This window comes from Galeopterus variegatus, unplaced genomic scaffold (genome assembly GCF_000696425.1).
Source record: "Galeopterus variegatus unplaced genomic scaffold, G_variegatus-3.0.2 Scaffold727, whole genome shotgun sequence".
NCBI lineage: Eukaryota > Metazoa > Chordata > Mammalia > Dermoptera > Cynocephalidae > Galeopterus > Galeopterus variegatus.
Genome location: NW_007726838.1, coordinates 255,217 through 270,108, shown reverse-complemented (window position 1 = coordinate 270,108; position 14,892 = coordinate 255,217). Strand labels below are relative to the sequence as shown.

General features: G+C 41.0%; 1 protein-coding gene across 1 annotated transcript in view; it reads left to right on the top strand.

Moving 5' to 3' along the window:
* The window catches only part of PDGFRA (platelet-derived growth factor receptor, alpha polypeptide), a 47,301-nt gene extending 32,864 nt beyond the window's left edge, over window positions 1-14,437 (top strand). The window contains exons 17-22 of the mRNA XM_008571833.1: window positions 8,395-8,510; window positions 8,877-8,999; window positions 10,397-10,508; window positions 11,931-12,030; window positions 12,145-12,250; window positions 13,622-14,437. Coding sequence (XP_008570055.1) covers window positions 8,395-8,510; window positions 8,877-8,999; window positions 10,397-10,508; window positions 11,931-12,030; window positions 12,145-12,250; window positions 13,622-13,867 — 803 coding nt within the window. The 3' untranslated portion in view covers window positions 13,868-14,437. The remainder of the gene's footprint in view (window positions 1-8,394; window positions 8,511-8,876; window positions 9,000-10,396; window positions 10,509-11,930; window positions 12,031-12,144; window positions 12,251-13,621) is intronic.
* Window positions 14,438-14,892: the final 455 nt, after the last annotated feature.

Sequence of the window (14,892 nt, the reverse complement as noted above, 5' to 3'; positions counted from 1 at the left end):
ATGAATAACATAGGGTACATAGCATAGTTTTGTACCAGTTAATAGTCCACTCCTTTTCCTCCCAGCTTCTGGTAACCATTATTCTACTCTCTATGTCTATGAGAATCATTTTCTTTTTTTCTTAGATTCCATGAGTGAAAACATTCAGTATTTTTCTTTCTGTAACTGACTTACTTAATATGACAGTTTCCGGTTCCATCCTTGTTGCTGCAAATGATAGGATATCATTTCTTTTTATAGCTGAATAGTATTCCATTGTGTATATATATGAGTTTTTTAATCCATTCATTTATTGATGGGCATTTATGTTGATTCCATCTTTTGGCTACTGTAAATAGCATCATGGTGAACATGGGAGTGCAGGTGCCTTTTTGATATACTGATTTCATTTCCTTTGGAAATGAAATAGCCAGTACTGAGATAGCTGGATCGTAAGGTAGATCTGTTTTTAGTTCTCTGAGGAAACTCCAAACTGTTTTCCACAGTGGCTGTACCAATTTACACTCCCACCAACAATGTAAGAGGGTTCCCTTTTCTCTGCATCCTTGACAGCATTCGTTATTTTCTATTTTGTTGATAATAGCCATACTAACTGGAGTGAAGTGATATCTCTTGTGGTTTTAATTTATAATTCCCTGATGATTCGTGATTTTGAGCATTTTTTCATGTGCCTGATGGCCATTTGTATTTCTTCCTTTGAGAAATGTCTATTCAGGTCCTCTGCCCATTTTTTAATTGGTTCTTTTTTTTTTTTTTTCCATTTTTTCTTTTGAGTTCCTTATATATTCTGGATATTAGCCCCTTGTCTGATGTGTAGGTTGCAAACACTTTCTTCCATTCTGTAGGTTGTCTCTTCACTGTGTTGTTAGTGTTCTTTTCTTTTTTTTTTTTTTGTCTTTTTCGTAATCGGTAAGGGGATCGCAACCCTTGGCCTGGTGTCGCCCACACCGCGCTCAGCCAGTGAGCGCACCAGCCATTCCTATATAGGATCCGAACCCGCGGCAGGAGCATCACTGCACTCCCAGCGCCGCACCCTCCCGAGTGCACCACAGGGCCGGCCTGTTAGTGTTCTTTTCTATGTAGAAGCTTTTTAGTTTGATGTAGTCCCATTTGTGTATTTTTGCTTTAATTTCCTCTGTGTTCATGGTCTCGTTCAAAAAAGCACTTCCCACTCCCATTTCATGTAGCATTTCTCATATGTTTCCTTCTAGTAGTTTTATAGTTTGGGGTCTTAAATTTAGGTCTTTAATCCTTTTTGAGTTGCTTTTTGTGTATGGTGAAAGGTAAGAGTCTAGTTTCAATCTTCTGCATGTGGATATCCAGTTTTCCCAGCATCATTTATTGAAGAGGCTGTCCTTTCCCCACTGTATATTTTTGGCACCTTTGTTGAAAATCGGTTGGCTGTAAATGAGTGGATTTGTTCCTGGGCTCTCTATTCTGTTCCATTGGTCTTATTTTATGCCAGTACCATGCTGTTTTGGATACTATAGCTTTATAGTATATTTTGAAGTCAGGAAGTGTGGTGCCTCCAACTGCTCTTTTTATTCAAGATTGCTTTTGCTATTTGGGGTCTTTTGTGGTTCCATACAAATTTTAAGATTGTTTTTTCATATTTCTGTGAGGGATGTTATTGGCATTTTGATAGGGATGGTGTAGAATGTGTAGATTGCTTTGGGTAATACTGACATTTTGATGTTGTTAATTCTTCCAACCCATGAACATGGTATATCTTTCTGTTTATTTGTATCCGCCTCAATTTTATTCACCAATATTTTATTATTTTCATTGTAGAGGTCCTTCACCTCTTTAAGTTTACTCCTAGGTATTTCACTTTTTTGGTAGCTATTGTGAATGGGATTACTTTCTTGATTTCTTCTTCAGCTATTTCATTATTAGCATATAAGGAAGGCTGTTCACTTTTGCGTGTTGATTTTGTATCTTGCCACTACACTGAATTCATTTATGAATTCCAGTAAATTTGGTGGAGTCTTTAGGGCTTTCTATGTATACGATCATGTCACCTGTAAATAGGGATAGTTTGACTTCCTCCTTTCCAATTTGAATGCTCTTTATTGCTTTATCTTGCCTTAGTGTGCTGGCTAGAACTTCCAGTACTATGTTGAATAAGAGTGGGGAAAGTGGGCAGCCTGTCTTGTTCTAGATCTTAGAGGAAAAGCCTCTAATTTTTGTCCATCAAGTATGATATTAGCTGTGGGCTTGTCATATATGGCCTTCATTGTGTTGAGGTACATTCCTTCTATACCTAGTTTGTTGTATTTTTGTATCATGAAAAGGTGTTGAATTTTATCAAATGCTTTTCTGCATTTATTGAAATGATTGTATGGATTTTTTTCCTTCATTCTGTTGATGTGATGTATCACATTTATAGATTCACATATTTTGAACTATCCTTGCATCCGTGGGATGAATCCCACTTGATCATGGTGAATGATCTTTTTAATGTGTTGTTGGATTCTGTTTGCTGGTATTTTGTTGAGGATTTTTATGTCTGTGTTCATTAGGAATATTTGTCTGTAGTTTTCTTTTTTTGTTATATCTTTTTCCAGTTTTGGTATAAGGTTAATGTCAGCCTCATGAAATGAGTTGGTAGTATTCCTTCCTCTTCAATTTTTTGGAAGTTTGAGAAGAATTGGTATTAGTTCTTTAAATGTTTGGTAGAATTCAGCAGTAAAGCCATTTGGTACTGGGGTTTTCTTTGTTGGGAGACTTTTTAATCACTGCTTCAATCTCATTACTTGTTATTGGTCTGTTTAGGTTTTCTAGTTCTTCATGATTCAACCTTGGTAAATTATATGTGTCCAGGAATTTATTCATTTCTTCTAGGTTTTCAGTTTGTTAGCGTATAGTTATTCATAGCAGTCTCTTTTGATCCTTTGTATTTCTGTGGTACCAGTTGTGATGTCTCCTTTATCATTTCTGATTTTATTTGGGTCTTCTCTACTCCCTCCCCCTACCTTTGTTAGTCTAGTTAAAGGTTGATCAATTTTATCTTTTTAAAAACCAACTCTTTGTTTCATCAATCTCTTGTATTTTTTATTTTTAATCTCTAGTTCATATATTTCTGCTCTGATATCTGTTAGTTCTCTCCTACTGATTTTGGGTTTAGTTTGTGCTTGTTTTTCTAGTTTCTTGAGGTATGTTAGGTTGTTTATGTGAAGTCTTTCTTTTTTTTTTTTTTTTTTTTTGATGTACGCATTTATTGCTATAAACTGCCCTCTTAGAACTGCTTTTGCCATATCCCATAAGTACTGGTATGTTGTGTTTTCATTTTCATTTGTCTCTAAGAATGTTTTAATTTTCTTCTTGAATTCTTCTTTGACCCAGTCATTGTTTAGGAGCATGTTGTTTAATTTCCATGTATTTGTACAGTTTCCAGTGTCCCTTTTGTTGTTGATTTCTAGTTTTATTCCATTGTGGTCAGACAAGGTAGTTGATATTTCAGTTTTTTAAAATTTGTTGAGGCTTGTTTTGTGAACTAATATAAGGTCTGTTCTTAGAGAATGTTCCATGTGCTGCTGAGAAGAATGTGTAATTCTGTTGCTGTTGGATGAAATGTTCTGTATATGTCTGTTAGGTCCAATCAGCCTAAAGTAAAGATTAATTCTGACATTTCCTGGTTAATTTTCTGTTTGGATGATCTGAAAGCAAGTTGTTAAAATCCCTATTATTGTGTTGGAGTCTATTTCTCCCATTAGATCTAATAGTAATTGCTTTATATAAGTAGGTGCTCTGGAGTTCGGTGCATATATAATTAGAATTGTTATTTCCTCTTGTTGAATTGATCCCTTTATCATCATATAATGACCTTATCTTTTTTACTTTCCTTGGCTTGAAGTATGTTTTATATGATATTAGTATAGCTACTCCTGCTCTTTTTTGGTTTCCATCTCAATGAAATATATTTTTTCCATCAGTTCAGTATGTGTCTTTACCAGTGAAGCAAATTTCTTGTAGGCAACATATTGTTGGTTCTTGTTTTATAATCCATTGAGCCACTCTGTGTCTTTTAATTGGGGCATTTAATCCATTTACATTTAGAGTTATTATATAAGGGGCTGACCCTGTGGTGCACTCGGGAGAGTGCGGTGCTGGGAGCACAGCGACGCTTCCGCCGCAGGTTCGGATCCTATATAGGAATGGCTGGTGCGCTCACTGGCTGAGCGTGGTGCAGGCGACACCACACCAAGGGTTGCGATCCCCTTACCAGTCACGAAAAAGACAAAAAAAAAAAAAAAAGAGTTATTATATAAGGACTTGTTACTGCCATTCTGTTTCTTTTTTTCTGGTTGTTTTGTTAATCCTTTTTTTTCTTTTTTCTGATCTGTCTTCCTTTGTGATTGAGTGGTTTTCTCTAGCAGTGTATTTTAATTTCCCACCAATTATTTTTGTTGTGTGTCTTATAAGTTTTTGTGTTATGGTTACCATGAGGCTTACAAAATACATGTTACAGGTATAACAGATTATTTTAGACTAATAACAACTTAACTTTGATATATATATATATATATATGTGAGAAAGAACCAATGCCAACTCTATGCTTTGGTGTCCCCCCTACTTTTTGACTTTTTGTGGTTTTGAGTTACATCCTTTAGTATTGCCTTTATCTTATACAGCTGTTGTGTTTGTTGTTGTCTTGTTAGGTGTGTCCTCCAGTCTTCATACTAAAGATGTAGCACTTTATTCACCCCCTTGCAACATTGGAGTACCCTGAGGTTGCCTGTGAACTTTTTCTACTAATGAGTAATGTATCTTGAAAAGTTTTCTTGCTGCTGCTTAGCATTGTCTTCTTTCAGATTGAAGAACTCCCTTTTTAGCATTTCTTGTAAGGCAGGTATACTGTTGGTGAATTCTCTTAGCTTTTCTTTATCTGGGAAAGACTTTATTTCTCCTTCATATTTGAAGGTTTGTTTTGCTTGATAGAGAATTCTTGATTGACAGTCTTTTTCCATTAGCACTCTGAATATATCATCCCATGTTTATCAAAGCTCTATTTACAGTAGACAAGATATGGAACTAACCTAAATGTCTGTCAACAAATGACTGGATCAGGAAAATGTGGTTTATACACACAATGGGATACTATTCAGCCATAAAAAAGAATAAAATTCTGTCATTTGCAGCAGCATGGATGAACTTGGAGGACATTATGCTAAGTGAAATAAGCCAGACACACAGAGAGAAATACCTCATGTCCTCACTCATAAGTGGGAACTAAAAAAAAGAGAGAGAGGGGAAGAAAGAGAAACAGATAAACAAGAATCATAATAATATGTTGAAATCTCATAAGGAGAGAACAAAACTGGTTTCTATAGTCAGGAAAAGGAGAAGAGGAAGGATACCAAGAAATGAGTTAATGGACACAAAATAGCTAGTTAGGAAAAATAAGTTCTATTGATGTATGGTCAAGCTAGGCACCTATATAATAACAGTAATTTACTACATGTTATCAAATGACTAGAAGAGAGGAGATTGAATATCCTCAACACAAAGAAATGATTGTTTTATAATGATGAATATGCTAACTATCCTGATATGATCATTTGCACATTTTTTATTTTTTTTAAAAAGATGACCGGTTAGGGGATCTCAACCTTTGGCTTGGTGTTGTCAGCACCACGCTCAGCCAGTGAGCAAACCAGCCATCCCTATATAGGATCCAAACCCGTGGCCTTGGTGTTATCAGCACCGCACTCTACTGAGTGAGCCATGGGCTGGCCTGATCATTTGCACATTGTACACAAGTAATGATACTCAACTCTACCCCACAAGTATGTAAAATCAATTGTGTTTCAGTAAAAAGAAAAAAAAAAGATAGAAAAAGAATGGAAGAAAACCAGAATGTGTCATCCCATTCTCTTCTGTCCTGTAGAGTCTCTGTTGAGAAATCTGCTGAGAGATGTATTGGAGCTCTGTTGAATGTTGTGTGTTTCTTTTCTCTTGCTCCTTTCAGTATCCTTTCTTTGTCTTTGGTTTTTGATGATTTGAGGATGATGTGCTTTGTGGTGTTCCTCCTTGGATTGAATTTGATTGCTGACCTCTGAGAGCCCTGTACCTGCATGCCGTCATCTTTCACCATACTTGGGAAGTTCTCAGCCATTATTTTCTTGAATATGCATTCTATATCTCTTCCTTTTTCTTCTCCTTTGGGTATGCCAATTATGTGAGGTTATTTTGCTTGAGGGAGTCCAATATTTGCTGTATTTGTTTCATTTTTTCTTTTTCTTTTTTCTTCTCTGATTTAATAATTTCATATGTTTTATCTTTGAGCTCACTGATTCTTTCTTCAGTTTGATAAAATCTGCTGTTGGAACTTTCGAGTTTTTCAGTTCAGATAATACATTCTGTATTTTTAGAATTTCTCTTTGGTTTTTTATAATTTATTTGGCTTCTTTGTCAAGTCTCTCATTTCTGTTCCTGTATTATTTTCCAAGTATCATTTAACTTTCTATCTGTATTTTCTTGTGATTCCCTGAGCATCCTTTAGAGGATTATTCTGAATTCTCTGTCAGACATTTCATAAATCATCTGTTTCTCTGGGTCCATTGCTGGTGCTTGGTTTGTTTCTTCTGATAGTGTCATATTTCTCTGTTCTTTCTCGATCTTTGTGTCTTTACATTGATGCGGGGCATTTGACTCTGCCCTGGACCTAATTTGTTGTCCTTTGGTCAATCCAAAACGGGGGAACTTCCTGTGGGGACCAGCACATGAGCCCTGTGGTTGAGCTAAATTGCTGCTTTGCTGCTGATTCCCTCGGGGGAGGCTCTTCCTGCAGCTCAGATTTTAATTGTTGGCCTTTTAATCACTTCTGGGTCTTGTGACGTCAGGTACACCGGGCTGTGTGGATATTCTGGCCTGGGATGTCTTCTCGGCAAACTGTTCCCCCTGCAGTTCTATTGCCCTGACCAATTTCCCCTTAGTGAGCCTCTGCCGATGGGAAAGCAGATGAGTGGCCCACCGTGCACCCCAATGTTCTCCCTGCCTGCCAGCCTCCCCCTGCACTCCAAATGCTTCCCATGGGGTGGGCTGTGTGCCGGTCCCTTGCGATGACTCATCGGCCTCTGGGTGGCTCCTATTTTCCGTCAGCTGTGCCCCTCACTCTGTGGGTCCACATGAACCCTGTCAGTGGTCTTGCTGGCCCGGGGTATTCTGAGGCCTTCTTCTCTCCTGCAAACTCCAAGCAACTTCATGCAAAGGGCTCAGCTGTGGCTTTTGCCGGCTCCTGCTCCATGTGCTCACTGGGGCTGGCCCTGAAGCAGCCAGGGTCAAAGCAGTCAGAGTGGTCTCTTCTTTCTCTCACCGCGGCTTCTCCCACCTTTATGAATTCTTCAGGTCTTTCCTCCTCTTCCCCCGAGCTCCAGTGGTCCCAGGTTGGCAGTCTTTGCTTTTTAATAGTTGTATATTGCTTGGTTGTGGGAGAGAGTGATGCCGGGGACCGTCTACTCCGCCATCTTCGTGACGTCTCCTCCCTGTTTGTGTGTTTTTAAGTTGGCTGGGGTGGCTTGCTAACTAAGGTTGTAAAAAGAAATTTGGAAGGCAAACAAAAAAATATGTGTGAGAACCCATAGAGAGACCACTTTAAACCAGTCCTTATGGCACTGGACCGTCTACTCCGCCATCTTCGTGACGTCTCCTCCCTGTTTGTGTGTTTTTAAGTTGGCTGAGGTGGCTTGCTAACTAAGGTTGTAAAAAGAAATTTGGAAGGCAAACAAAAAAATATGTGTGAGAACCCATAGAGAGACTACTTTAAACCAGTCCTTATGGCACTGTGTGTGTGTGTGTGTGTGTGTAGGTGTGTGTATATACAGTCAGCCCTTTGTATCTCGAGGTTCCCCATCCATAGATTCAACCAACTGCAGGTTGAAAATATTCGGAAAAAAAGTTGCATCTGTACTGAACGTGAACAGACTATTTTTTTCTTGTTAGTATTCCCTAAGTAATACAGTATAACTACTATTTATATAACATTTACATTGCATTAGGCATTATAAATAACCTAGAGATAATTTAAAGCATATGGGAAGATGTATATAAGTTATATGCAAATACTATTTCATTTTATATCAGGGACTTGAGATTCCGTGGATCTTGGTATCCTCATGGATACTGAGGGATGACTATATATATGTGCATATGTATGTATTTTAACCAGATATATGTTTCTGCATATATATTTCTTTTTAAAGATAGAACCTTCGCATAGTTTCAGTATCTACCTGTGAGGTCTAGAACCTCTATAAGAAATTACTTTTGGGTATGTTCTCTGTACAAGCCTCTGCAAGCTGACAAGCAGCCCGGCGCAGCGGGAGTCACTGGTGGTGGGTGATGTTTCCTGCTGTCCACCAGCACCAACACATTTCATCCCTTCTCTGCAGACTCAGAAGTCAAGAACCTCCTTTCAGATGATAATTCAGAAGGCCTTACTTTGTTGGATTTGTTGAGCTTCACCTATCAAGTTGCCCGAGGAATGGAGTTTTTGGCTTCAAAAAATGTATGTTTAAGGGGCAGGGACCTCTTTATACCTGGCCACAGATTTCGGAGTGAGGGGAGTGTGGAAGGAGATGCTAGGAGATCTGGGAGAGGCCAGTAACAACGGCTGCTTCTAATGTCCACCGGCCTCACTTCCTCTGCCTCTAAGCGGGGCAGGGGGTCTGAGGTCATCAGGGATCCATTTTTCTCCAGAGCGTTCTCTTTCTCAGGAGTGGCTGGGGTGGTCCGCTGGGGTAGGTGAGCTCTTCATGCGATGTGTGTACCAGGTGGCCCCTAGTGCTGCCACGGAGCAGGCAGTCTGGCAGGGGTGATGCTGTCTAGCCACAGGGAGAGTAACCCTGAAGTTGTTTCTTCCCTTTCTACACAGTGTGTCCACCGGGACCTGGCTGCTCGCAATGTCCTCCTGGCACAAGGGAAAATTGTGAAGATATGTGACTTTGGCCTGGCCAGAGACATCATGCACGATTCGAACTATGTGTCGAAAGGCAGCGTACGTACTCTCTCTTCTCAATCGGCACGCTCATCCTCCCTCCCCTTAACCTCTGAAGTCAGCTGTTAGCTGTTAGCCATTCGATGCCCATATTTTTAACATAAAGTCCATGAGATTCATGAGTGGGCTCCAGGGAGGTCAGTAGGAACAGCCCAGGCTCTGCAGCCAGACCGCCTGGGTGTGAGTACCAGCTCTAGCACTTACCAGTACGGGGATTTGGGGCAAGTAACTTGACAATTCTGTACTCGGTTTCCCTGCCAGTAGCAGGGAGGTGAGAATAGTACCTATCTCCTGAATTGCTGTGAGGGATTAAATCATTTAATTCACATAAAGTGCTTAGGACAGTGCCTGGCTTATAGAAGCACCCAGTAAGTGTTAGCTACTAATACGTAAATCGTATGTATGCATGTATAAGCATGCATTCCCAAAGACAGGATCTCTAGTTTTTAAGTTTTTATCAGAGTTTCAAAAGGCATCTGTGACCCTCTAAAATATTGGGACCATTTGAATGAGTATATCTTAGAGGCACAGTTTTCTTACAGATAGTCATTCTATTGTATACTTGGACTGTTCTCCTATCCCTTCCATCTCTAAGCAAATGAAGTAGCTTGGGATACAGCTGCTACCTGTGGGTACAATTCCAAATACCCCACAGAGTATAGTTCACAGGGTTGCTGCATCTGCCCAGAGAAGGACACTGGCCTGGATCCATGCTCTGTGTGTTTCATGTACTTATGTGGCTTTGACCTGTAGCCATGGCTCTTCCTACACAACTTTTGGCACCTTGAACAAATCACTGTGCTTTAGTGGAGCCGATTTCTCCCCTGTTCATATAAGGTTATGAGTCTGTTTTCTCCCCAGCAATCTTAGAGGGCTGAAGAATGCTAATACGGCTAGTTATTATATGTACCTTCCTCAGTTAGTATTTCCATCAAAGGTTGGACTAGCTTCACAAAAGAGGCTGCAAAATTCATCTTAATGTCCAACTCTTTGTAGTGGTAGGAAATTATTATTTATTTCTTACAGTTCAAAAACTGTAATCAGCTCCCAGATCACTGTATCTATTCTTAATTTTGTTCCTAGGAATATCTGAAAATAGGGACAGTTCCATTTAGAGCTCACACTTTTTGAGTAACAATTCAGAATGAAATAGTTTTGGTCATTATTCCTTTGGAGGACATAAGAGACAACATTGCCTGTTCATCAGCTATGTATTGAGCAGCCTGTAGGTGCCAGGCTCTGAGGTACTGCAGTGAACAGAACACACACAGAGACACTCATGGGGAGCAGATAATTAGTGCACGTTACTAAGAGTCAGAAGAAACCCTACCCTTCTCCGCTGCTGTCGATCATCAGTGCATAGACTTGGGTTTAATCCCCTCCCTCTTCGCCTGCAGACCTTTCTCCCTGTGAAGTGGATGGCCCCTGAGAGCATCTTCGACAACCTCTATACTACACTGAGCGACGTCTGGTCTTACGGCATTCTGCTGTGGGAGATCTTTTCCCTTGGTATGGGCCTGACATCTCTGCTTGTCTGGGCTATTCTGGAACAACATGGGAAGGGAAATGTACCTTTCCAAGCTCCAGGATGTAGACAATGTTTAGATACCTGGTGGGAGCCAAGCACACTACAGCTACCTCACCATTATATTCCACCCCCAACCCCGCAGTGTCTGAGGTGGGCCCAGCAGGCTGAGACGGGGTCTCTGGGGGCTGCACACTTGCCCCTGGCAGTGCTCCTGAGACACCCACTCCCCAGCTGCTTTTTCGTTTTGGACTTTGGGTTGAATGGGCTTGTCAGTGGACAGGTGGCCATCGACGCTCAGGGGAAAAGCAGTGTGGCCCCTCCTGGTCGTCAGTCTGAGGAGAGAAACCCCTTAGGCACTCTGTCAGTCAGTCAATCAATCACCGGGTCACGAACCACGCAGGTGCCCTGTGCTGCCAGGTGAGAGCCCTAAGAGAAGGTCGAGGCATGACTCTGACCTCTGCATGGTTCACCTGGGAGATGAGACTTACACATTTAGTCATGAACTGTGTGGTACTGATTTTTTTCTTGCCGTTTGACCAGCACGGGGATCTGAACCCTTGATCTTGGTGTTACAACATCGCGCTCTAACCAGCTGAGCTAACCGGCCAGCTCTGGTACTGACTTAAAATTGTAATTTGAGTGTAGAAAAAGGAGATAGGAGTCCTGGACTAGTTGTGGAAAATTCTGAGAGAGAACTGAACTTGACCAGGCCTGTGAAACGTTTCATGAATTTATCTGCTGTCCTGATGTGACAGTAAAGTGCGTCTTCCCTCCTTGGTCTCCTTTGTCTGTCCTTGTTCTCCCTCTGTGGGTGGTCACCATGGACCATCCCAGGGTGTGGTGTCATGGAGTCTCATACCCCATTAAAAGCAGAAAATTATCTAGGCATTTCAAGCCCCAACTTTTACTTTTGCTTTAATTATTTGATCATTTTTGGTGAAAATGACTTTCTTGGCCTCAGTGATTCGGAATTTCTCTTTATTTTTCTTGTTCATTTTGTATATGTGGGTCCAGTAGTCAGAAACATAGAAAAACACTATAGCACTTTTTCCAAAGATGTAGAATTTTTGCCTAAGGTGCTTGGATTCGACCAACTAGAGTCCTAGTTAAATTTAACATTTGAGCAGGCCTCTGAAGTCAAGGAGATGACAACGCTTAATTTCCTTGAAAGAACCAGTAAGTACTTCAAGGCTTTAGGATGCAAACGGTTTTTTAATAGTGCTCTATCAGCACTATTAAAAATATAATAGTGCTATAATTATAATATAAAATTATAAAATATAATTATATAAAATATAATAATATAAAATTATATTATAATATAAAATATAATAGCACTATAATTAGTGTTTCAGCAATGAACTGCACATTTGTTAGTCCTGGTTTTCCTCTTTGACTTTTAGGTGGCACACCCTACCCTGGCATGATGGTGGATTCTACTTTCTACAACAAGATCAAGAGCGGGTACCGGATGGCCAAGCCTGACCATGCCACCAGCGAAGTGTGAGCTCCTTCCCCGTCCGTGGGCCTGTGTTCATGTCCAGTGGGTCTGTGAGGGTGAGGGACACCTAACACTGTGCCCTGTGCCCACTCTGAGTTCTGTCTGTTCCTCTGCAGCTATGAGATCATGGTGAAGTGCTGGAACAGTGAACCAGAGAAGAGACCCTCTTTCTACCACCTGAGTGAGATTGTGGAGAATCTGCTGCCTGGACAATATAAAAAGGTTTGTCTGGGCCTGTTAAGATGGGTGGAAAGGCATGGGCAATGGGAGAAGAGAGTAGCTGGTAGTTATGCCAGTGAGCAGTGCCATTCAACACTGTTTTAAAAGAACATTTTCAAAGGAGGAGAGAGACTGTGATCTAACAGTCGGGGCTTCCTGGAGCTCTTCATGGCCCTGGTAGCAAGAATGAATGAAAACCCTCCCATTCCTGCAGGCCTTCCCTTTCGTCTTAAGTGTGCCACACCTGTAAGCACTTGATTCTCCAGGTGTTTGAATATCTGAAGCTACTGTGTAGTTAGAAGTTGCAGGGCATCCACAGCCGTAAATTGCTAATTTGAAGGCCCTTAAATTCATGCAAAATTGGCTTTTATCTGACAAGAAGGAACAACCTCAGCTGTTATCTGTGGCTCCAGCTGGTTTTTTGTTGAGTAAGAAGAACTATTCAGAGGAACAAATGTAATTTCATGGAACCTAGCAGGATACGTAATGAATGAAACATTTCTCCTGAGACCTTGAGAAGGAACCCGAAACACACTTGTATAATAAATTTGGTTTCTTAAATTCGGATTAGTCACCGTGTAGGTTTTTCATGCTTATCACTTCTCTGCCATCTTCTGGAGGAGCAGCATTAGGGGCTTGCATGCTGTACTGGAAGTTAAATACTTTTGTCTGTTGATGATCTCACCACCCACCACAACTCCCATAAGTGAGGCAGTGAGGAGGCAGAAGGAAATTGACCTTAGTTTGCTCAAAGATGCTCTGATTGAAGGAGATGTGTTGGTGGGAAGAGATGGGAACTATTGTTGAAAATAGGGTCTTTTTATATCAAAGGTTAGACTTCCCAATGTTTAGGGACAAGGAAGGCTTTGGGTACAATGCTCCTCATGGAAGTCTTTGCCATCTCCTATTAGTTGGGAAGAGATGGGAACTATTGTTGAAAATAGGGTCTTTTTATATCAAAGGTTAGACTTCCCCAATGTTTAGGGACAAGGAAGGCTTTGGGTACAATGCTCCTCATGGAAGTCTTTGCCATCTCCTATTAGGGCCCCTCCAAGCCCTGAAGAGACCATGTGCTAGGGGCCAGATGGTCCTGGGGGGTGGGAGGGGACACAGTGTAGCTCCTGACCTGCAGAAGGGGCTCTTGGTGTCTTAAGACCTACTAATAGAAGCTCTCTGCCATTGGCGGCCCTTTCCTCATGTCCCACATCTCTGAGGATAGTTGATATATGACTCTCCTTCCATCGTCTAAATCCTATGTCTATGAGGTCATTTGGAAACACGTATAGTTAACTAATAGTAAGTTGTGAGTGCCTAGATTCATTCTGAGGCTTGGTCAATAACACTTGATTAAACATGTTAAATGAATGTTTATAGAGTTATGAAAAGATTCACCTGGACTTCCTGAAGAGTGACCATCCTGCTGTGGCTCGCATGCGCGTGGACTCAGACAATGCATACATTGGTGTCACCTACAAAAATGAGGAAGACAAGCTGAAGGACTGGGAGGGTGGCCTGGATGAGCAGAGACTGAGTGCAGACAGCGGCTACATCATCCCCCTGCCCGACATCGACCCTGTTCCTGAGGAGGAAGACTTGGGCAAGAGGAACAGGCACAGGTAGACGTGGCCTTAGCCTCTCCATTTCCCCTCCCCCCAGCACACCTGAAGGAGAGACCCCCTGCCACAACAGTGAGGGAAGCGAGTTCTGAAATCCCCAGGGGGTCAGTACTTTGGAAAGTACTTTCCAGATGATTCTAATATGTCCCCCTGAGGCTAGGGCTGGGGTGTGTGTGTGGTTTGTACATGCTTCCCTAATGGAGAATCTTTGACTTAAGTCCTCTGGTAGTTTGATCAAACTGATACAGCAACTGTGATTATTGTGATTATGTAAGCTTCTCCTGCTGTTGTCTTAAATAATGTTGAACTGAGGAAAAAACTGAGAGAGGCTAGACTGGGTTATTTGATGCTACCTCAGTGGCACTTAACCCTGGCTGCAAGTTTGAATCACCTGGTGAGATTTTAAAACTACTGCTATACAAGCCTCACCCACACCAGCAAATTAGAATCTCTGGGGATGGGGGTCCAAGTGCTCCCTGGTTGACTGTTCTTTCTTTCTAACTTCATATTATAGAAAATGTCTAACATGTGCACAATTGATGTTACAGTAAGCTGTCAGGTGTCCACCACCCAACTTCAGTGTCCGTGAATTCACGGCCAGTCTGGGTGCATGGACAGCCCATTCTACTCCCCCTCTATCCCCTCTGTATTATTTTGAATCAAATCCTAGACATCTTATCATTTCATCCATACATATTCCAGTATATATTTTTAAAAGTAACTGCAGTTGTTAAAAAGTTATTAAAAATATGATACCATTATCACACCTAAAAAATAGACAGTAAATTGTTAAGAGCATCAGATATCCAGAGGTCAAATTTCCTTGATTGTCTTACAAATATTATTGTATTTGGTTTGCTCTCTTTCAGGAAAAAATCTACGTAAGTCACACATTTCATTTGGTTGATGTCTGTATGAGTTCATCTGCCTCTTTTTTGCCCCCTTGCATCTTATTTATAAGAAACCAGAGTGTTTGCCTGTGAAGTTCCCACATTCAGAATTTTGCTGATGACACTCTATAGTGTCTTT